Source organism: Callithrix jacchus, chromosome 3, assembly GCF_049354715.1.
Source record: "Callithrix jacchus isolate 240 chromosome 3, calJac240_pri, whole genome shotgun sequence".
In the NCBI taxonomy this organism is placed as follows: Eukaryota; Metazoa; Chordata; class Mammalia; order Primates; family Cebidae; genus Callithrix; species Callithrix jacchus.
The window spans coordinates 188444917-188467526 of NC_133504.1; the positions used below are offsets into that span (position 1 = coordinate 188444917).

The following is a 22610-nucleotide window of genomic DNA, read 5'->3' on the forward strand; positions in this document are numbered from 1 at the left end:
CTCCGAGGGATGAGTCCCAGGAACCCCCGCTGGTGTAGGGGCAGGTGTGGATCACCTTCCGAACCTGACATGATTCACTCGTGACTAGGCTCTGGGACAGCGGGATGAAGACAGAAGCCGCCCGTGCCTTTGGATAATTGCAGCTGTCATTTGCTGCAGGAGGCTGAAAAACACAAAGGCAGAGCCCCTAGCCACAGCACCCCCAGCAGCCTCCCAGAGGGAGGAGCCTGAGCCCTCAGGGCTGGGGCTGCGGGAGGTGGAAGGCAGGGCCCCCTCTTCCCCACCCAGCATCCCCGGCCTCAAGGAGCCTGGTCAGCACTCAGGGTGTGTCTGAGGCTTTGGCAGGAGCTGTCCTGGGACCTTCTGAGATGGATAATTAAAGGGGCTTCCCTAAAAAGCCACAGCTGAAGGGTGTGGCTGGGGGGCTTCACACCCGCGGTGCACATGTGGGCCAGATTTGTTTTTTTCTGAATGAAGGATGCAGGAACAGGTCCGGTAGCTTCTTTGAGTGACCAGGGACAGTCACAGGAAAAGTCTGAAGCCACACTCACTTTTCCCAGGCTGTGGTGGCCATGCCTGCCACTTCTACATTGGCTAGAAATTGTGTCCCCGGCACCTCATCTGCCCAGACTCCTGAGCAGCCAAACCTGGGGCAGGAGACATTTGCTGAAAATGAGCTTGTTCCTCTCTCGGCGACAGGAGCCTCTCCTTGGGGCGGCTTGTTTTACTTTCTCCCTGACTCTGACCTATCTGCTCAGCAGCTTCCCAGCCCGGAGCAGAACGGGGAACTGGGCTAGTATCAACGGCCGGTGGAGAGACGGAGAAACTCTAAGACTCGCCTCGCCTGGCAATGGGTCACTTTGCCTCATAATTCAATCAAACACCAGCTGGCCCCAGAGATCAGGGAAAGGGACAGAGGAGGGCCACTGCTTTCCAGAGCACCATCGCAAAGATTAACTCTGGGGCTTGGTGCTCGAAAGCGTGCGTGTTAGGCTCCCTGGAAAACCCCAGACTCTTGGGAAGGACTTGCTCCCGGGGGTTTCCAGGAATTGAGGGCACCACTGCCTTTGTCTCTGGCTGCTCAACTCATACCTTAGAAAGCCCCAGAGGGCAGTTGAAGGAGGGGTGAGGGACACAGGTTTGGTGCTGGAAGGACTGGGATCTGGGCTGGTTCTGCCACATAGGAGCTGTGTGGCCCTGGCCAGGTCATGCCACTTCTAAGCCCTCTGTGAATCAGACCAGTGGGCATCAGGAGGCACTCACCAGCAGGCATCAGGAGACACTCAAGCTGGTGGGGCCATTGGCAAGCCCCATGTGATGACAATCCTCTTGAAGGACTGAGCATCTTCTTGGCAAGTGACAATTTGAATTTACTACAACCACGTCAGGGAGCAGAAGTGTTGAGCTGCAGGGCACTTAGGAATCTCCAAGCCCAACTCTACCACTTGCAAGATGGGGAGACTGAGCCCAGAGGAGTGACAGATTGTGCTGGGAGAATTGATGGCTGAGCTGGGGTTCGGGCGGGCAGGACTCTATGTGCTTCTGCCCCAGCGTCTGCAGCCTCCAGGTGGGCGTGCTTGGACAGCCCGAAGCCATGAAGGCTCAGGTCCCTTCCTCTGGGAGGCTGCTGGGTGTGCTGTGTGGCGTCAGGGTGCTCTGTGCAGTCGGGGAGGCTCTCGGAAAATCCCCCCAGCCTTGGGCCAGAAGTGCAGCTGCAGAGACAAACAGGATACGGGGTCTCCAGCCACAGCGGGGGACAATGGCCAGGAGAGGAAATGTCTCCAGACCCGTGTGTGGAGGTTGAGCCCGTCTGGGGGTGTTTTTTTCAACGTGGTTTCCAGAAAAACAAACACAGGCGAAGCCAAGCATCTCTGGCTAGGAGAGGAAGTGTGTTCTGCCCACTCTGGAGAATGGGCGGAGGTGTGAGCAGGCAGGAGAATGGGGGGCACCTGCTTTGAGTCTTGGGTCATAGACGGGAAACTGAGGCCTGCAGGAGGAGGAGCTGCCACAGGCAGGCAGCAAGTTGACGCAGGTGGTCTCGGGCCCACTCCCCACTTCTCTGCACAGCCCCTTGCTCTAACATACAAGCAGAGGCACAGGCAGCCCCATCCCACGGTGGGGCGACGAGGCCAGGGCACTGGTAGCAGGTGCGGACCTCCCAGGGGCGTTGGTTCTTCCCCACCTGCCTGTTGAGCATTGCTCCTCTGTGCTCCTTTCTGGGCCAAAGCCGTGAAGAGGACCCGGCACAAGCATTTGTCACACACGCAGAATCTCAGTGTGACGGATCCGTGCACCTGTGCTTGGCGTTTTGGAAAAGTCCTCAAGTCGAATTTAATCTTTATGCAGAATCCCACATCCCCGCCTGCTCACACCCAGCGCGACTGGGAGGGAGTGACCGCTCCATGAGGTTGTGTTGACAGATGCGTGTGCCTTCAGCCTGCCCAGTTCCTGTATGTAGAGCCCAGGCTGGAGATGAATTGGATCTCAGTGGAGAAGCCTCACTGGACGGGGTAGGGAGTCACAGAGGTTGCAGGTGGCACTGGTGGGGGCGTGGGGAGAGGAAGACCTGGGGAGGTGATGTTGGGTGCTTCTGTGGGTATCCACAGCTCCTGGGCACTGGGGCAGCAGATGTCTTGGGGGTGGCTGCTTGCCCAGGAAGGCACCCCACACAGAGGAGAGGTGGGTGTCCAGAGTTGCATCCATTCTGCAGGGAAGTTGCCAGGAGAATCTGGCTCCCAAGATGCTCTGGGCTTCGGTAGTGGGAGCTTTGTAAAGGGGGACACATTACCCAGTCAAGGGCTGAGCCGGGAGAGGCAGAGGGAGCTGGCAGGGTCGGACAGGACGCAAGTTGAGCTCTGGTGGTGGGGGGACGGTGGGAGATGGGGCCGGCAAGTGTCTGCAGGGAAGTGTAAGAAAGGTGGACCTTGCACTGTCCACCCCCGAGGCCCAAGGAGGGGACTGGCAGGACACCAGGCTCGAAGGACTGCAGGCGGCTGAGGTTGAGGGGGCTCTGTTTGGGGACTGATGTTCCCAACCACACTGTCCCATGCCTGCTCCACAGCTTAAGTACCGAGCTGACCCCAAATCCAGTGACACTTCTTTGGAATGAGGGTGTTTGCAGCTGTGATTTCCTCCAGGGTCTCCGGGTGAGATCATCTTGGGTTATTTAGGTGAACCCCAAATCTAGCAACAGGGTGCTTAGGAGAAAGGAGATACAGACACAGAGGAGGAGGCTGGGCGAAGACAGAGGCAGAGCCTGGAGCGAGGTGACCTCCAGCCAGAACATGCCTGGAGCCCCGGAGGGAGTATGGTCCTCCCCACAGCTTGACTGCGGAGTTTCAGCCCCAGAACTGCCAGAGATGACACTTCTGCTGTCTGGAGTCTCCAGTGTGTGGCACTTGGATGTGGCAGCCCCAGGAAACTGACAGAGTGGCCACCAGAGCTGCCCTTCAATGTGGCTGGAGAGGCCACCGTTTTCCTCCTCAGACACAGGCCGGGCCAGGGAGCTGCATCCCCACAGGGAGGAAGAGCTGGTCTGGGAGCTGCTGCTCCTCTGCCTGTCACTGGAGACTCTCTGAAAGTGTCCCTTTGTGCCTCTGAACTCCCTCTCCCCACCCCCACCATTGTGTGGTCACCAAGCATGTTGGTGGCATGGAAGGTGGGGTCTGGCCAGGCCAGGCCAGGCTGGGGAGCCGGGAGGCTGGGCCTGCCTGGGCCCCTAAGGGGCTTGGGCCTCCCATGGACTCTCCTTGGGGCCCTTTTGGGGCAGCAAGTGGACACTCCTGGGGCATCTGCAGTTGCACCCTTGTCCTGGGCCCCGGCCTCGGTGGGGAGGAGGGAGGGTGGGACCTTCGGCTTGCTGTGCAGGATGCAGGGAGTTGAGGCAAGGGACGGCCCCCAGGCAGAGTCTGCGATTAGAGAAAGGTGAACGGGGCGGGGTGGGGGGGGAGCCGAGGATGAAGGATGCGGGCGTGGGCTGGGAGTGGCTTTGACCTGAGTAGCTCACCTGGGGTGGGAGTTATTAGGCCCAGGGCGACTTCACGCCCAGGGGATCAATATCTGAGCTATGTTTGGCTGTCAGGACTGGAGGAGGGAACTACTGGCATCCCATGGGTGGAGGCCAGGGACCAGCTAAAACCCTCCAGTGCATGGGACAGCCCCCCCCCCCAAGACAGATGTGGCCCCAAATATTGGTAGTGCCAAGGTTGAAAACCCCAGCCCTAAAGACTTGAGAACCAGTGGGACCTGGTTCCAGTCTTATCTTCTAGTTGGTCACTGGCCTTAGGCATGCCACATGCCCTCTCTGAGCCTTAGTTTTCCTGTCTGTGAGATGGACACGTTACTATTTAACTTGAGGATTTTCCTGCTTTTATTAAACCAGGTGTGTGTAAAGTGCAGGGTGGAGGGGTCCCTCCCACTCCCTCTTCCTAGAGCTGGCTGAAGCCAGCAGCCCACACACCCACCACATGGGTGCCCACGCCTGTGCTGGCAAGGGCATCAGAGCAGGAGGACAGGCGGGGCCCACAGGCCAACCTGAGCTCAGTTCTGCCTCTTGTCTGAGCTGTGAGTCCAGTCCAGGCTCCCTGAGCAGACAGGGGTGAGATTCCATGCCATGGCCTTGGGTCTGCCTGGCCAGGAAGGTTTCTGCTCTCAAACCTGGCTCAGGCCTGGAGCCAGAGGGAAGGTAAAGAGGTAGACCCACTGGGACAGGCCAGGTTCCAGGAGAGCCTGCGGGGAGGAGGAGGGCCCATCTCTTCCCCTAAATGTTCCCATTGGAGCCAGTGCCCCAAACAGCACCCGGGGCAGAGGCGAGTGAAGTGTGCAAGAGCGTTTGTGTGCACCTGTGTACCTGTCCATGTGTGCACACACATGTGCTAGTGAGTCTGTGTGCATGAACGTGTGTGTTTGTATGTGTGTGCATGTGTGAGCAGGCCTGTGTGTGTGTGTGAGTGTGTGTGCAGGCCTCTGTGTGTGTATGCGCAGGCCTGTGTATCTGTGTGTGCGCAGGCCTGTGTATGTGTGTGCGCGCAGGCCCGTGTGTGTGTGTGTGCGTGCAGGCCCGTGTGTGTGTGTGTGCGTGCAGGCCTGTGCATGTGTGTGCGTGTGTGTGCAGGCCTGTGTATGTTTGTGTGTGTGTGTGTGTGCGCATGGGCCTGTGTATGTATGTGTGCGCAGACCTGTGTATCTGTGTGCACGTGCAGGCCTGTGTGTGTGTTTGCGTGTGTGCGGGCCTGTGTATGTGTGTATGTGTGCATGTGCAGGCCTGTGTGTGTGTGCGTGTGTGCGCAGGCCTGTGTGTGTGTGTGCACAGTAAGTAGAAGAGGAACAGAGAGCAGAGCTGAGGTTGGCAGGGCTGGAGGGCCGGTGGCTGGTGGACTTCCCCAATCTCAGCCTGGCCAGGAACTGGGTGCTCCGGCCTCTACTACAGAGCCTGGGGGCTGGGCAGCAGGCGGGCAGGGCAGCACCTGGAGCCGGTCCAGGAAAGAGCTAATGATCAACTGGTGCGGTGTCTGTGCAGCCACCCTGGGCCTGCCTCTCCGTCACTGGCCCCCAGGCGCAGGGAGGAAGTAGGGCAGGAAGCAGGAGGCGGAGGCCGCTGTGCAGTCAGCCTGGCTGTGGGCGGCCCCTGCCTGCTCCGTCCAGCTGGAGACAGCCCCGTGGGGCCAGCCAGCGCTGGGCCAGGAACGGCCACCTGGTGCCTGCCAGCTACCGCCCTGTGGGCCTGGGAGCTGCCTCTGAGGAGCAGAGCGCAGGTATGGAGGTGGGGGGACTCCGGGACAGGCGGGTGTGGACTGGCGGGGCAGCCTGCTGTCTGTGGGTCTTTGCCATGGTTGAATCTTTACACTTTCTTGAGGACTTTTCTGACCTGTCTGGGATTGGGGTGGAGCAGAACTTCGAGCCGGGAGCCTAGGGGAGGTCGTGGGCACCCTCCGCAGACCCCACGCAGAGCTCACAGCTGCTGGTGGCGCTAGTCTGCAGTGATTGTGGGCAATCTCAGCTTTGACAAAGCACCCTTGCTTCTGGGACTGGCCTAACCCCATGCTGGCCCTTGGTGCGAGCAGCTCTGGGGGTCTGGGAGCAGAGCCAGTGACAAGGATTCCGGGTCCAGCGGGTCTCAGGTGTGACCCCCAGCCCTGGATTAGCTGGACCCATGCTGCCAGACCCATCAGGGTGAGCCCGGCGCCTCTGAGCCTCACCCGGCACCGTGGTGGCTGTAACTGGCCACTGACGCTGCCACCTGGGTCTCTTTTCCAACAGCCAAATGGACCAGAGACAGGGGCTCCAGCCTGAAAATTCCAGGGAGGACCTGGGCCCAGCTTTCAACTGTAGGTGTGCCAGGGCGCATGGTCCTATGTGTGTACACCGCCGAAACCCCTCTGGGCCTGGGTGTGGCCCCCCAGGAGTCCCGGGAGCCCTGCTCTGTCTGTGAAGCGGGAGTTACCGAACTTTTGCTGTTGCTGAGGCTCAGATGAGATGAATAGCACAGTGACGCTGGGGGGAGTCAGTGGTGCCGGCCAGTGCCAGGGCCAGGGGCAGCCTGCATGTGGGCCAGCCACTCAGGGTGTGTGTGGCCTCTCAGGGCCAGGCAGCAGGCTGATTTAGGGTGTCTAGGTTTAGGATGGGTATATGGGGGCTGGGCTCAGACCGCCTGGGGTTCAGCCCCACCTGTGCCGCTGGGCTGTGTGACCGTGGGCAGGCAGAGTCACCGAAGCTGGTGGCTCGCCTGTGAAAGGAGCACGGCGGTGCCTCCCTCCTCCAGGTGAGCCGAGGACGCCGTGAGCACCCTGCAAGGCCGTAACTATGTTAATGTCAACACGGCTGTTGACAGCGATGACAACTGTGTCCTGCGATGGGCGTTGGGCGGCGTTTTACGCATGAAGACATCACTTGCTCTTTCAGCGACATGGGGGAGGATGGCCGCACCACACGCTAGAGAGAGGCAGGGCCAGGAGTGCGCGGGGTGCCGGGTTCCCTGGCTGCCAAAGGGCATGGCAGGGCCCTCTCCAGCGGGTTCTCGCAACTCCGGAGGTCAGAATTCCGAACTCAAGGTATTTCTCGGAAGGCTCCTGGGCGGCTCCTCCCTGCCTTTTCCCTCTCCCTGTGGCTCCCCGTGCCCTTTAGCTGTGATTTGCATCACTCCACCCTCGGTCCCGTCGGTCACATGGCCTCCTCCCCGGCTCCTCGGGGTGCCTCCATGTCCTCTCTTTTACTCACGAGGAAGCCAGGCCTGGATTTAGGGCCCATCTCATCCAGAATACCCTCAGCTTAACCCAAGTTAATGTCACCTGCACAGACCATTTCCAAATAAGGCCCCATTCTGAGGTTCCTGTGGGCATGAATTTTGAAAGGACAGCGTTACCCCAGGATTCGAGGTGACAAGCCCACCCTCCAGAGCTGCTTGGTGGCGTAGGCCAGGTCTCAAGGGCCGTAAGTGTTTGTTCAGTAAGAGCCTGGCAAAGGCTTGGCCAAAGCTTCCCGAACCTGTTCAGGGCTGGCTGGGGGCCCCTTCCTACTTCTTCCAATCCAGATTCACGGGGCCCTGGCTGCGGGCCAAAAGCACTGTCCCTATAACCCACCTGACCCATTCTCCCGGCGTGTATTTTCACTGGTATTTTCCGGCTCAGTAAACTGAGGATGGAGAGGCCTCCCAGACACCCGGGCTTGGCCCCACACCTCCCTGTTCTGGAGCCAAACTCCACCACTTCCCCCAGGGCTGGAGGCTGTTCTGACCCATCCAGGGCCCCCCAAGTGTCTGTCCCGATGAACAAACAGGATACAGGCGGGAAGGAGAGAGTCCTGCAGGCTGCTTGGTGGTGCCCAGCCTGGCAAGCTGGCCCCTGGGAGCGCCAACACCTGCCCGTGGCTGGGGGCTCTGCTTGTGCAGCTGTGACGGGGCCTACAGGACTGAGGGAGGGGGAGCTGGGGAGATGGAGCTCACTTCCTCATCGCCAGGCTCTACGCAGGAACTCCACGCTGAGGGTTGTAACAGCAGGAGGGAAATTCCCTGAGCCTGGGGAGCCCTCCTTTCCTACGAGACAGTCTCTGATCAGCAGCCCTTGCCAGGTCCATAGAAGCCCTGCATGCGTTTCCAATAGGCCCACTGCTAACACCCGTGGCTGGGAGGCAGGCAGGTGGCAGTGGATGGCGAGAGTCTGCTGGGACCCCTGCTCCACCTACAGGGACACAGACCTGGCTCCTGAGGGGCAAAGAGGCAGAGATGAGAGGACGAGGACCCCGAGGTCAGGTGTTGGGAGCTAAAGGCCCCATAAACCAGGAAGCTGGCACGTCCAGGGAGTGGATTCCAGCACTTTGTTGGGCTGCCTCTGTGTGCTTCCGGAGAGGAGACGGGAAGACAGCTGGCCTCACAGGCCAGGACTTCCTGGTGCCGCCACAGACCCGGGGCCAGGCGGTGGCACATGCAGCCACAGGCGCCGGGACTGCAGTCTGGCAAAGCGAGGGCAAAAGCAAAGTCCGAGCCTGGGCCAGGGCGGCCGGGGCATCCCGCACTGCCCCGGAAGGTGCCCAGAGCTCTCCAGGCATGACCAGGGTCCCAGGACACAGGAGCAGGGAGGGCAAAGGCCCCAGGCTGCACAGGGCATGTGACCACTTACAGATGCCCCGCGGGGCGTCCACTGCCAGGCCGTGTTCTGCTCCTGCAGCTCTGCGCATGCTTCCTCCTTTGGAGAGCAGGTCTCGAGGGCCGCACCCTACTGCGGCTGCAGGGGGAGCAGCTTCCCTGGAGGGCCTCTTGGGTGCCTCTTGGCATCAGAGGTCTCCTGATTCACCGCCCCTGGTTCCCGCAGGTGCAGGTCTGGGTCGCTGCCCCTCAGAGATGGTTGGGGAGTGGGAAGGATTTGGCCGTAGACTGACCAATCAGGTTACAGCTAGAGCAGGTGTAAGGTGGGAGGGGGCGTGCAAGGCCACTTCACAGCCAGGAGCTGTTGCCTCTGCAAGCTTTGCTGGCCTGGGGTTGGTCCCACCGAGGCCCTGCACTCTGAGCATCTCCAGGAAGCCTTCCCTGACTGTGGGATTCCCTCCCCCGCCAGGGCTAGGGGACCCTTTCTATGCCTCATAGAACCTGCCTCATGGAACCATCGCTATTCTGTGTCTAAATTCCCAGTGGAGCAGGGCTGGGTCTTCCTCCCTCTGTTCCCACTGCCTCGCTCAGAGCTCGCATGGTGCAGGGGTGGGTGGCGGTTGTTGAAACCAAAGACTTGAGACTGTGGGCTCCTCCCACGCCTGCTCTGCCGATGGAGCCCAAAGTGTGCGGTCAGCTGGGGCCTGGGTGGCCATTTCTCAGGGTGACAGCCATGTCTGTGGGGGCGGGGGGGATGGCTGGGGTGCATGACACGCACCCGTCCCTGCCTGCCACTGACTTGCCTCCCACGAGGGTTTCCTCATCCTGTACTAAATGTCACGGGGGAGCTGCCTCTTGGGGAGCAGCCTCTGTGAAGGGACCCGTTGCCGCAGTGGTGGCCCGAGCCGAGAGCAGTGCCGGGATGGAGGAGGCACTCAAGGGTGGGGAGCAGGCAGCAGGGATGGCAGATGGAGTGTGTGCTTCTGTTTTGATCTGACCGGGGTGTGTGCGTGCGCGTGCGCATGCTCATGTGTGCGCACCTGCATAGGTGAGAGAGTTGCCTAACCCCTCAGAGCCTCGGTTTCCCCATCTGTGCTCCGGGGAGGTAGGCCTTCCCTGGGGGTTGCTGGGCCAAGGTGTCTGGCACTGGGAGGTGTGCCTGTTGGCACCCACTGTCCTGGGGCCATGTGAGGTCAGTCTTGACCGCCTCTGGGTTTTCAAGCTCAGAGCCTCAGGGTGTGGGGGCGGGACTGGGGGTGCTGGGGAAGGAAACTGGGCGCCGTCTGTGCTTGCCATATGCTGAGCCCCGCTGCTGTCTCAGGCACGCTCAGCTGCCCCTGTTTAGTAAAAATTTGAGGTGGGGAAGCAATCAGCCCAGTGTCCCTGGCAGCTCCTGCTTCCAGTTGCTCTGCCCCTGCAAGATATTCTGAGCAGACGCTGGGACGGATTGCCGGTGCGTGGACTTGTCCCCCTGTTCCCAGCTTCAAGCCCCAGGGCTGCCTCTCTGCCCTTCCCAGGTGCCCCACGCCCAGGGCCTCCTGCATCCCCTCACAGCTGCGTCCTGTGTCCCTGACTGCAGACCCCACGCGTCTGGTTTGCCTCCCAGTCCCCTGCCACTTTCCCTGCCCAGAGACCAGGGTGGAGATAGAGATGGGGACAGGGACGGGAGGCTCTGAGGGACGTCCTGGCCGCTGGCAGGCTCCAGCCTGGGGGGCCCGTTGGGGCTCTGAGGCCTGGATAGAGGCCCTGCCCAGCTCTGGGTGTCCTGACCCCAGCATCCACCACAAAAAGGGCAGTGGGACAGCAGGAGGCCAGACCCGCATTTTTGCCCCAAACAGAGGTCAGAGGCTGCCTGGGTCTCCGTGCCCTGCCTGCAGAGGGGATTTTTGCCGGCTGCTGGGGGCAAGGGGACAAGTCCACGTGCTGGAGAGTGTGTCCCAGTGTTTGCTCAGAATGTCTCGCAGGGGCGGGGTGATGCGGGGGCAGGTGCTGACGGAATGCTGGGCTTAGCTCTTTCCACCTCACATTTCCACCACGAAGGGGCAGCGGAGCCTGCATTAGCAGCAGAAGGGAGAGGCTTATCACCACACATGACAAAGCCCCTTCCCCTTCCTCCGCATCCCCATAGCTCCCCGAGGCTCTGGGCCTGAAAACAGCCCAGTCCATGGCATTCTGCGGGGCACGGTTGACCCTTCCCCCCCACAGTCAGGGACCAGGGCTCCCCACAGGACTGGGCCGTCCCTGTGGGCACAGCAGGTGTCTTGACTACATGCTTGCCATCCTCCCCTCCTGAGGCCAGAGCTGAGGAGGACGTGGCTGACCCCGTCTCTGTGGCCACAGCTGGGATCTGTCCCCTGTATGCCTCAGCCCTGGCCCAGGCGGCTGGCCCCATGGCCCCTGCGCCTGCACGTGACACCTGAAGGGGGACTCTGTGTCCTTCTGTGACTTCTGACAGGCCACCGAGCCCTGACTCCCTCAGCAGGATCTGTAGGGCTTGACGGCCCAGGAAAGAGGCAGTGACCCGCTCCTGAGGAGGGGCCCGAGGCACCCAGGAGCTCTGTCTCAATGGAGAAGGGGCCTCCAGGCAGAAAACCAGCAAGAGGAGGCCCCGTGGAGGACAGGAGCACAGCAAACCCAGAAAGGAGAGGGGAGACCCCGCAGCGGTGGGGATCACGGCCACAGCACGGGGTGTGGCCACCTGCTGCGGTGAGGGCCCCACTGGGTCTGAGAGGCGCAGGCACTCCGCAACGCCTGGACCCCAGCCCTGGCCACAACCTCCGTGCTGGTCCTGGAGGGGCTGCCTCTGCTGACCACACCCCCTCTGTCCACAGGGCCAGGCATGTGAAGCCTTCATGGGTCATGGAGAACCTCCCTGCCATGACCACTGAGGAGCCAACCCCCAGGGGGAGGGGGCCTGTGGGGCCGGCGGGAAGTGGCGGCAGCCAGGACCAGGTCCGGACTGTGGCCATGAGGCCCTCTGTGAGCTGGGAGAAAGCAGGGCCTGAGGAGGCCAAGGCGCCGGGGAGAGGCGGTGAGTCCACCCCACCCTCACCACCCACTTCTCCACCCATCCCTCCCCACCTATCCCTCACCTCGCTGTCTGCCTCTGGGCCTCCTGGGACTGGGGCTGGGGCTGGGGTCTGCTCTCCGGCACTTCTCCCTTTCCTTCCTCTGCATGTTTATTTATTATTTTTTTTATCTATTTTTTTTCTTTTTTTTGATTGATTGCCTCGATCATAAATCTTGTGAAGTCACTATTTATCTATTTTTTTTTTTTTTGAGACGGACTCTCGCATTGTTACCCAGGCTGGAGTGCAATGTCGCCATCTCGGTTCACTGCAACCTCCACCTCCCGGGTTCACATGATTCTCCTGCCTCAGCCTCCCGAGTAGCTGAGATTACAGGCACATGCCACCACACCTGGCTAATTTTTGTATTTTTAGTAGAGACAGGGTTTCATCATGTTGGCCAGACTGGTCTTGAACTCCTAACCTCGTGATCCAACTGCCTCAGCCTCCCAAAGTGCTGGGGTAACAGGCGTGGGCCACCATGCCTGCCCCCGCCCCCCGCCCACCCCGAGTGTGTCTACCAGGAGTGACTGCGCCGGCTGAGTCACTTGAGAGGCCAGGGCCCAGCTCATGTTTTTCCAGGTGTGCGTCAGTGATAAGAAAACTGGCAGAGATCAAGGCAGGGGCCTCTGAAGCCACATGTTCAGAGACACTCCAGACACAGTCCCATGGGTTTGGCCTTAGAACCCCCGGGAGTCCTCAGGATGTGGCATCCCTTGTCCCCAGGAAGCACCCAAGGTGCAGACAGGGAAGGGCCAGGCCAGGCCACCCTGCAGTCAGGGACTGGGCCGGGACGTGTGCCCAGTCTCCTGAATCCCTCCCCGTCCTGGGACCCTGAAGGGGAGGAGGAGAGAGACAGGGGAGACCAAGGCCTGTATGGCCCCTCCCCAGCCAGAGACAGCTGCGACTGTGACCCCCTCCCTGGGCCTCCTCCTGTCAATGCCTAGCTTCAGCCTGGTCCCCTTGTAGCTGCCCCCATCCCTGTCTCGGGACTCTGGGGCTTGGCAGGGGTAGCTGCTCCGTCACTGCTCAAGGCATCTATGAAGGAAGATGCATTTGGACCATGGCATCCATGGCTCAGTGCTGTCGCTGGCCCAGAGCCTGTGTGGGGAGTATTTTATACCTGTGATCCTGCCCTGAAGGGTGGACGGCCTCCTGTGCTGAATCACAGGGGAAGTGGTCTGCAGGCACTGCCTGTTGGCCAGGAAGGGCGGCTCGGAGGGCCGGGGCGGGGCCCAGCCTGGGGAACCCACCCCCGCCATGGAATGGAGTTCCCTGCAGAGCAGGCCTCCCGGAAAGGAAGAGGCTGGGCCGTGCCCAGGCCCCTGAGAGCACAAGGAGACTGAGACGCAGGAGGGCCACAGGCCAGCCTCGAACAGAGCCAGTGGGCCCAGGCAGGACCTGGGAGCTTCTAGGGTGGGGAGTGCTGGGAGTCAGAGCCTTTGGCCGGAGCGGCTGGGGTTTCCTCCTGCAGAGGCTCAGCCAAGTACCGAGGCATCGTCTCTGCCTGGAGCCCATTTCTGTGGGCCCAGCTGATGCAAGCTGAGGAGGCTGGATGGGCCGTGGGAAAGCTGGCCTGGGGCGGGGCTCCTCCTCAGCGCCTTCCCCTCCCCATCTTCTCCAGGCAATTTCAGATAGACAGCGAGGCAGCAGCCAAGGCTAGAGATAATTCCTTTTGCTCACATCCAGATGCCTCGAATGTTCACGTCTTATCACTTTTACTTTCTGTGTGTACTCGTGTGTGCGTGTGTGTGTGTGTGTGTGTGTGATTTTCTTCTGACCCTTTTGGGAGTCAACTGTGGACATGCTCCTCCTTCATCCTAAAAGGTGTCCATAGCTCTAAAACCAGGGAAGCCTCTTAATAACCGCATTGTCATTATTTCAAAGTCAATTTCCCGGTTTTAATAACGCCGTAACTCATCTGCGGACCTCATTCAGATCTTGCCGATTGTCCCAATAATATATTTCATAGCAAAAAAGAAGAAGAATTCCTGGGCCACCCCTCGTGCTGGTGCGACCTCTCTGAGGCGCCTTTCCATCGGAGGCTGCGGTTTGGAAGAACGCAGCTCGTTTCTTTTGTAGACTGTCCCTCGATTCGAGTGCAGCTAATATTTCTCAGGATCATGTCAGGGATTTGGGCAGGAACCCGCAGAATGACGTTTCCTCACTGCAGATGGTGTGTGTTAGTCTCTGGCTGCTGATGCTCATTTTGGCCGTTGGTGAAGGGGCAGCTGCGTGGTTACTCTCCCCTCTGTGGTTAGTAAGTAGCTGGGGGATGACACTGAAACGGCGTGAATATCCTGTTTCTCATCAAACTCAGGAAGCACTACCCTCTCCTCACCGGTGAGCCTGCCTGAGATAATCCTTGGGATGGGAGCTTCGGGGCGGTGACTGCTGAGGCCTCCTGTCCCCGCTCAGCAGTCCGCTCTCTTCTGTAAGGGGCCTCCTGTCCCTGCTCGGCAGTCCTCTCCCTGCTATAAGGAAGAGCCTGCCCGCTCCCCACTTACTCACTGGTTGATTTCAGCGTAGGCTCACACATCTTTACCTGAGTCTCCGGACTACATGCATCATTACTTATTTTGCCACGCGAATCACCCTGGATGTGGGTTTTCCACGTGTCCACCTCACTCGGTGGGCTCGTTGTCACTTTGCTGGACACGAGGCGTTCCGGGCTCAGCTGGCACTTTACCTGGCACGGCCCTGGGAATGGCCGTGTCCGCAGGGAGCCCTGGCTTCTGAACTGGAGGATGGGGTTTAGAAGCCATTGGGCCGGACCTCTGTCAACTTCAATAGGGGTGGCACCTCGTTGGAGAGGCCGTGGAGGAGACACAGAGCCAGCGACCGTGACAGAGGGTTGATGGAGAAGACTCACACACCGGGTGGTTCCGTGGCAGTGGCCTGAGGGCACCGCCGTGAAAAGCGGGCCATTGATGGAGCATCTGCTCACAGCCTTCCTCCAGCACCCTCCACCTGGCAACCCCCGTCCAACCCGTCCAAACAAAGCATCCGGGTCTGCATGGCCTGCATTCCACAGGATAAGCCAGGGGCTCAGATCTTCCTCAGATAGGGAGTGAATCTCCAGGCTGGCCGCTGCTGGATTCTTTGGCTCAGAAGTCCGAGCACACATTCTTCTCGGCCCACGGGGGTGGCTGTGGGGTGTGCTTCACTTACCACTGTCAGGTGCACCAGCCAGCAAGACCAAGATCTGATCACACACACCTCTTTCCTTTTGAGACATTCCTTCTCCTCCCCATCCCCCTCCTCCTCCCCTCCCGTCCCCTCCCCTCCCTGTTCCCTTTCTTTCTTTCTCTTTCTTTCTTTCTTTCTTTCTTTCTTTCTTTCTTTCTTTCTTTCTTTCCTTCTTCCTTCCTTTCTTTCTTCCTTTCTTTCTTTCTTTCTTTTCTTTCTTTCTTCTTTCTTTCTTTCTCTTTCCTTCTTTCTTTCTTTCTCTCTTTCTCTTTCTTTCTTCTTTCCTTCTTTTCCTCCCTCCCTCCCTCCTTCCCTCCTTCCTTCCCTTTCTCCCTCCTTCCTTCCTTCTTGCTCTGTTGCCCAAACTGGGGTGCAGTGGTGCAATCTCAGCTCACTGCAACCTCTGCTTTCCGGGTTCAGGTGATTCTCCTGCCTCAGCCTCCCAAGTAGCTGGAATGACAGGCACCTGCCACCACGTCTGGCTAATTTTTGTATTTTTAGTAGAGATGGGGTTTCCCTTGCTGGCCTGGCTGTTGTTAAATTCCTGACCTCAAGTGATCCACCCGCTCAGCCTCCCTGGTGCTGACATTACAGGCGTGGCCGCCGGGCTGGACTCATTAGGGACATTTCTGAACCCCACTGTGTGCCTGGCTCTGGGCTTGGGCGGGGGCTGCAAAGCCAATGAGGCCTAAGAATGGGCTGTGGCCACACAGGGCAAGCAAACACCGCTGCAGCCCGTCAGCAAACCCTGGTGTGAAATGGCACCATCGCCATGCAAGGTCCAAGAGCACTGTGGCTGAGCTGTGGCCAGGGCTGTGAGTGAGGTGCCAGGAGGCCTCACAGTGAAGACCAGCTGCACGGAAATGTACTACCTCTGCTGCAGTCCCAGCTTTTCCGAGTCATCCCCTTGGATCCTGAGGCCTCTGCCTGAAGAAACCTCGCAGGGCCGAGAGGAAGTGCCCCGGCCAAGATGCAAACTCTGCAGGACCAATGGCCCAAGGGGCAACCTCCAGCGGGGAACCCAGCAGCCAGGGGGGTCCAGGTCCTGCTTCCCGCCTGCACAAGCCATGAGTCTGAGCCCGTCTGTGGGTGGCAAAATAAAGTCCCCCAAAGATGCTCCCATCCTTAACCCCGGGACCTGCGCCTGCATTACGTCATCCAGCAAAAGGGACTTTGCAGATGTGATGGAAGGCAAAGCCTGGAGAGGGAGAGGTGATGCTCTCGGGGGCTCCCAGGTGCTCCGGGCAGGCCCTCTGTGTAATCACAGGGCCTTTGCAGGAGGAAGGCAGGGGGGAGATGTGCAGACACAACAGAAGCAGAAGTTGGGGCCACAAGCCAAGGGATGTGTGCAGCCTCTTGAAGGTGAGGAGTGGCTTCTCCCCAGAGGCCCTGAAAGGAGCAGGGTCCCATCCACACCGTCACTTTAGCTCTGTGGGACCCACTGGAACTCCAGAGTGGCGGGATCATTCAATTGATGTTGTCCTAAGCCACAGAGTGGGGCAGCTCGTCAGGGCAAGGCGGGACATGCAGGCAGCTTCCCTCCTTGCTGGGCTGTGCGGGGCCTGGAGGAAGGCAGCTGTGGGAAAGCGGCTTGTGCAGGACACAGCTCACCTCTTTTCTTGCAGAGATACCTGGGGCGTTTACCTGGTCTCCCCTAATCCTGGGAATCTTCTGTGTTGCAGGCGACGCTCCTCCTGCCCTCGTGGATGGGCCTGCTGCTGGGACCCCTCCCTGCCAGATGGGAGCTTATCCCACAGGTAAATGTCCTTGGCCCGAAGCAGGGATTCAGGTTTAAATCTGGGCTGTGGTGCTCCCTGGGTGTCAAAGACTGTCTAACTCAGGGCTTCTCAAAGAGTGGCCTCAGACTTCCCACCTTAAATCACGGTGGGAATAGAAAGAGAGGCTTGTTAAATGCAGATGCCCAAGGCCTGCTCCCAGAGGGGGACACAGCCCCTGGGGGCTCCCTTAGGTGTTCCTGTGTATATCTGCACAAACAGGGGACACAGATCCTGAGGACTCCATGGGTGACACCCTGGGGAGGGGCTTCACAAGTCCCATATGGCAAGAAGTAGATGAAAAGGCCAGGCAAAGTGGCTCACGCCTGGAATCCCAGCACTTTGTGAGGCCGAGGTGGGCGGATCATGAAGTCAGATCAAGACCATCCTGGCCAACATGGTAAAATCCTATCTCTACTGAAAATACAAAAGTTAGCTGGACGTGGTGGTGCGCACCTGTAGTCCCAGCTACTCGGGAGGCTGAGGCAGGGGCATTGCTTGAACCCGGGAGGCAGAGGTTGCAGTGATGAGATCACACCACTGCCCTCCAGCCTGGTGACAGGGCAAGACTCCGTCTCAAACACAAACAAAAAAAGGGGAAGTGGACGAACGTGCCCACTGCATCGTGGGGCAAGGTGTCCAGGCACAGGCTTCCCCTGAGTGGGATCTCCATGGGGCACGGGTGGAGGGAGGCGGCCCTGGGCGAGGGAGCAGAGCCCACAGAGGGGGCCCAGGAAGCTTCGGGCTGTGGAGGTGGTAAGAAGTCCTTTACCCTGGAGACCCTCAACGCCGGCTGGGGAGGAGTGGAGACCCTGAATCCATTGCTGGCTTTTCACCATTGCTGTGACAGTTACCTGTCCTCTGACTTTCCTACTGTGTGGCCAGCACGGCTGGTGGCCACTCAGGATGACCAGGACATGTTAGGCAATGGGAAAAATGCTTTAGAATTTGATAAATGCAGGCCGGGAGCGGTGGCTCACACCTGTCATCCCAGCACTTTGGGAGGCCAAGGCGGGTGGATCACTCGAGGTCAGGAGGTCAAGACCAGCCTGGCCAATATGGTGAAACCCCATCTCTATTAAAAATACAAAAATCAGCTGTCACGTGCCTGTAATCCCAGCTACTGGGGAGGCTGAGGCAGAAGAATCACTTGAACCCTGGAGGCAGAGGTTGCAGAGAGTTGAGATTGCACCATTGCGCTCCAGCCTGAGTGACAGAGAGAGACTCTGTTCTCAAAAAAAAAAAAAAAGGAAAAAAAAAAGAAAATGCAGTGCCCACCCTTTTACGGGGAGCAGGAACTTCAGGCTAAGATGGGTTGTAAAATGATGGGCTGGTACCTCCTCCTGGGGGAGTGGATTCCAGGTTCCAGAAGTCTCGGGGGGTGGGGAGGTGAGGGTGTTTCCTCCACGGTCCCCTGCAGAAAACTCTCAGGCAGGTGCTTCAAGCTCATTCAAAGGTGCGAGAGTCCATCTCTCTCTGTCTCTTCGCCATCTCTCTCTAACCCTCCCTTCCTCTCCCCCTCTCATTTCCTCCCCTTTTCCTCCCTCTCCCCCTCCCATTTCCACCCCCTCCCTTCCTCTCCCCCTCTCATTTCCGCCCCTCTTCCTCCCTCTCCCCCTCCCATTTCCACCCCTCCCTCCTCTCCCCCTCATTTCCTCTCCTCTTCCTCCTCCTCCCTCCCGTTTTCTCCCCCTCCCTTCCTCTCCCCCTCTCATTTCCGCCCCTCTTCCTCCCTTCCCCCTCCCATTTTCTCCCCCTCCCTTCCTCTCCCCCTCTCATTTCCTTCCCTTCTTCCTCCTCCCCCCTATTTTCTCCCCCTCCCTTCCTCTCCCCCTCTCATTTCCTCCCCTTTTCCTCCTCCCCCCAATTTCTCCCCCTCCCTTCCTCTCCCCCTCTCATTTCCGCCCCTCTTCCTCCCTTCCCCCTCCCATTTTCTCCCCCTCCCTTCCTCTCCCCCTCTCATTTCCTCCCCTCTTCCTCCTCCCCCCCATTTCCACCCCCTCCCTTCCTCTCCCCCTCTCATTTCCTCCCCTTTTCCTCCCTCTCCCCCTCCCATTTCCACCCCCTCCCTTCCTCTCCCCCTCTCATTTCCGCCCCTCTTCCTCCCTCTCCCCCTCCCATTTCCACCCCTCCCTCCTCTCCCCCTCATTTCCTCTCCTCTTCCTCCTCCTCCCTCCCGTTTTCTCCCCCTCCCTTCCTCTCCCCCTCTCATTTCCTCCCCTCTTCCTCCTCCTCCCTCCCGTTTTCTCCCCCTCCCTTCCTCTCCCCCTCTCATTTCCTCCCCTCTTCCTCCCTCTTCCCCTCCCGTTTTCTCCCCCTCCCTTCCTCTCCCCCTCTCATTTCCTCCCCTCTTCCTCCCTCTTCCCCTCCCGTTTCCGCCCCCTGCCTCTCTTTTCTCCTCCTAGTTTCTCCCGTCTTCCTCCGTCTCCCCCTCCTGTTTTCTCCCCTCTCCCTGCTCTCCTCCTCCCCTTCTCTCCTCATTGTCTTCCCCCTCTCTCTGCTTCTCCCTTGGGGCACCCCCTCCATAGAGGGCCAAAGCCCCTAGAATGCGGCTGCCTGTAGCTCTGGGGATGAGTGTTGACCTGGAGGAACAGGAAGGCTTTTTTCTCCGCGGTTCCAGGCACCGGGAAGGGATAGCGCACAGGGCAGACAGGGTCACAGCGTGGGAGCCTGTATTCTGGTGGGAAATCTCCAGCCTCGGAGAGTGAGGAGGGACGTGGATCTCAGGAGTTCCACAGCCCCTGCAGTGGGTGGCCCCCAAATGGGACACTGCAGACAGAGCGCAAACCAGCTGCTGCAGAAGTTTCCGCTGGATGGTGCCACAGGGACAGCCGGGAGCAGGGCCGATGGGTCCGAGCATGCATGTCATGTCAAAGCTCTGCACGGACCAGGGGACAGACAGGAGGGAGGGCCAGGTGTGGACAGACAGGAGGGAGGGCCAGGTGTGGACAGCTGGCTAGGGCAGACCCGCCGGGGCCCAGAACCACGATGGGGATGGGGTGGGGTGGAGGGTGGAGCCCACGGGGTTTGCTGGTGGCTGATGTGGTGTGTGAATGGGGAGGTGTCACTGATCTGAGCTCGGGATGGTACAGGGGGGCCTTCTGCCCTCTGAGAGACGGGGAAGAATTGGAGAGGAGCTGGCTTAGGTAGGCGGAACTGAGATTTCCAAGGTGCTTGTGGGGTGTCTGCTGGAGGTGGGTGCCCCCATGGTCCCAGAGTTCCCCCTTTACAGTCACCATGGGGGTGGAGGAGGGGCTTGCTAAATGCAGATGCCCAGGTCCTGCACCTGCAAGTTCCAAAGCAGCAACCGTCTGGGGCAGGCGCTGGGGGGCAGGATCGGAGGTCATGGTGACCGGGAGGAGAGAACATTTGTGTGCAGTGGTTGCTGTGCTGGCCTACAGGGGACACGAGTCTGCTTGTCCCCATCACTCTGTAGGACAGGCACTCACCCGAAGGAAACAGGCTGGGATCGAAACAACGGTCCAAGGCCTTTGCAGGGGTGGGACAAGGTTGGCAACCCAGGGCTTGGGCTCCCCAGGCCGTCGGGGTCAGGTATGTGGGTTGGAGGCTGGTGGGGGAGGACAGTGACCCACAGACCTTCAAGCCCAGGCCAGGCCAACTGCCCAACCTCCATCTGCCCCTCCAGACTTGACCCTGCAGCTGCTGGCTGTACAGAGGAAGAGTGGGCTGCAGGATCCCAGCCTGCAGCAGGCTCTGCGGGGCCAGCTCCGCCTTCTGGAGAATGACAGCCGGGAGATGGCCCGCGTGCTTGGGGTGAGTAGTCCTCTGGGGCCTGGGCAGGGGCAGGAGCTGGAGTTGAGGGGAGGGAGGGGCTGGGGTGCAGTGCCTGGGACCAGGGACACAGGAGGCAGGTCTCAGAGATGAGAGTTGCTCAGGTGGCCTAGGAGGCGAGGCTGTGATCGCCAGGGGCAGTGAGGGGTTGTTTCTCCCACTTGCCTCGTGGGGGGCACGTGATTGTCCCTCTGCTCTCCCACAGCCCCAGCCCTGATGACCACTGAGCTGTCCCTTTCTTCCCCTGCCCTCCACCCTCGAGGACTGTCAAAGTCTCTTTGATGGGGAGTTAGGGACAAGTGTGAAGCTAGTCTTATTTTCTTCCTGGTGACAAAGCCAGCCTCCCTTGAGCCTCTGTACACACCAGCATTCTGGGGAGGAGGGCACAGGGTGTGTCTGGGCCTGGCAGACCTCCCAGTGGCTGAGGGCTGGGGGCTTGGGAGCCGGGCTGGGCGTTACCAGCACTGACTGGGGTTGGACCAGCCTGGCCTTGGCTGGTGCCCGTTAGCCTCTGTGAACCCCCTTCCTCAGCCACATAGTGGGGATGCTTAGAATCACATCCCCAGGAGCCGACTTGAGGGTTATGTGATTAACTCACACCAAGCACCTGCAGGGTGCCTGCTCAACATGTGGGGCTGTGGTGGGCGATGCCAGGCACGGGTGAACTGGGTCAGCATACTGGTTCCAGGCTAGAGTCTCAGCTGAGCGACTTACAGAGGTAAGACTGTGGATAAGAAATTAGGCCTTCAGGGGGCATGGCAACTCACACCTGTAATCCAAGCACTTTGGGAAAACGAGGAAGGAGGATCACTTGAGCCCAGGAGTTCAAGACCAGCTTGAGGAACATAGGGAGACCCCATCTCTACAAAAAATAAGAAAGTTAGCCAGGTGTGATGGTGCACACCTGTGGTTCCAGCCATCTGGGAGGCTAAAATGGGCGGATGACCTGGCCCAGGAGGTTGAGGCTGCAGGGAACCGTGATTGTGCCACCGCACTCCAGCCTGGGCAGCAGAGTGGTACCTCAGCTCTAAAGAAACTAAAGAAAAGGCCAGGTGTGGTGGCTCGCACCTGTAGTCCCAGCACTTTCGGAGGCTGAGGCGGGTGGATCACAAGGTCAGGAGTTCAAAACCAGCCTGGCCAAGACGGTGAAATCCTGTCTCTACTAAAAATATAAAAATTAGCCAGGCATGGTGGCGGGTGCCTATAGTCTCAGCTACTTGGGAGGCTTTGGCAGAGAATTGCTTGAACCTGGGAGGTGGAGGTTGCAGTGAGCCGAGATCACACCACTGCACTCCAGCCTGGGCGACAGAGCGAGACTCTGCCAAAAAAAAAAAAAAAAAAAGAAAGAAAGAAAGCAGCGGGACCTTATTTTTATCTCTCAAATGGAGACTCTAATAGTGCCCCCCAAACACACGCTTCCTGAGTTGTAAGAGCTCCGGTGTTAGCTGCTGTTATTTTTTGTGCCCCTATCAACACTGATTTATAGAAACCAGAGGAAAGGGGATGTTGGCGGTGGGATGGAAATCAGAGCTGGCACTGCAGGTGGGGCCAGGGCCACTCAGGGCTGAGAGCACAGCCGGGTGAGAAGACAGGGCATGGGGGCCACGTGAGTTCTGGGCAGGGCAGGGGCTTTTCCCCACAGGCTCTGGGGAGCCACGGCTGGCTTGAGAGCAGGGGAGGAGGCACTGACAGGCTGGGAAGGAATCTGCCCTGGGCATGTCACCCCCCGCCAGGGCCACAGCAGCCAGATGTCCCTGTCATGTGGACCCCGTCCTCCTGACAGATGCCCCAGAGCTCCGGGGACCTCTGGAATTCCTGTATCTTCCTCTGCAGGAGTTAGCAGCCAGGCTGCTGTCCATCCACAGTGACCAGGACCGGATCGTGGTGACGTTCAAGACTTTTGAAGAAATCTGGAAGTTTTCTACCTACCACGCTCTTGGTAAAGAGGTGACCCTCCCAGAATCAGTCATGGGGACACCCGTTGGAAGACGCTGGTTACACACCATGCACTTCAATTACAAATTGGTGCTCTATTTATTTACTGTTTTGAGATGGAGTCTTGCTCTGTCGCCCAGGCTGGAGTGCGGTGGCGCAGTCTCAGCTCACTGCAACCTCTGCCTCCCGGGTTCAAGCGATTCTCCTGCCTCTGCCTCCAGAGTAGCTGGGACTACAGGCATGTGCCACCACGCCCAGCTAATTTTTTTTATT

General features: G+C 59.3%; 1 protein-coding gene across 8 annotated transcripts in view; it reads left to right on the plus strand.

The window, feature by feature from the left end:
• The window catches only part of SH3TC1 (SH3 domain and tetratricopeptide repeats 1), a 67010-nt gene that overhangs the window by 14047 nt on the left and 30353 nt on the right, over positions 1 to 22610 (plus strand). For 2 of the 8 annotated variants that reach the window (XR_013533218.1, XM_054253510.2), the window contains exons 1-5: positions 5638 to 5753; positions 11410 to 11609; positions 16518 to 16592; positions 20257 to 20384; positions 22236 to 22341. Coding sequence is in view for 7 of the 8 variants with exons in the window: in XM_054253510.2 (XP_054109485.2) it covers positions 11438 to 11609; positions 16518 to 16592; positions 20257 to 20384; positions 22236 to 22341 (481 nt within the window). In the remaining variant the exon portion in view is untranslated. Of the gene's footprint in view, positions 1 to 5637; positions 5754 to 6258; positions 6327 to 6760; positions 7050 to 11060; positions 11285 to 11409; positions 11610 to 16517; positions 16593 to 16832; positions 17011 to 20256; positions 20385 to 22235; positions 22342 to 22610 lie in introns of those variants that run through there. The other 6 variants (XM_078367638.1, XM_078367639.1, XM_054253515.2 and 3 more) reach the window with 6 other exon arrangements.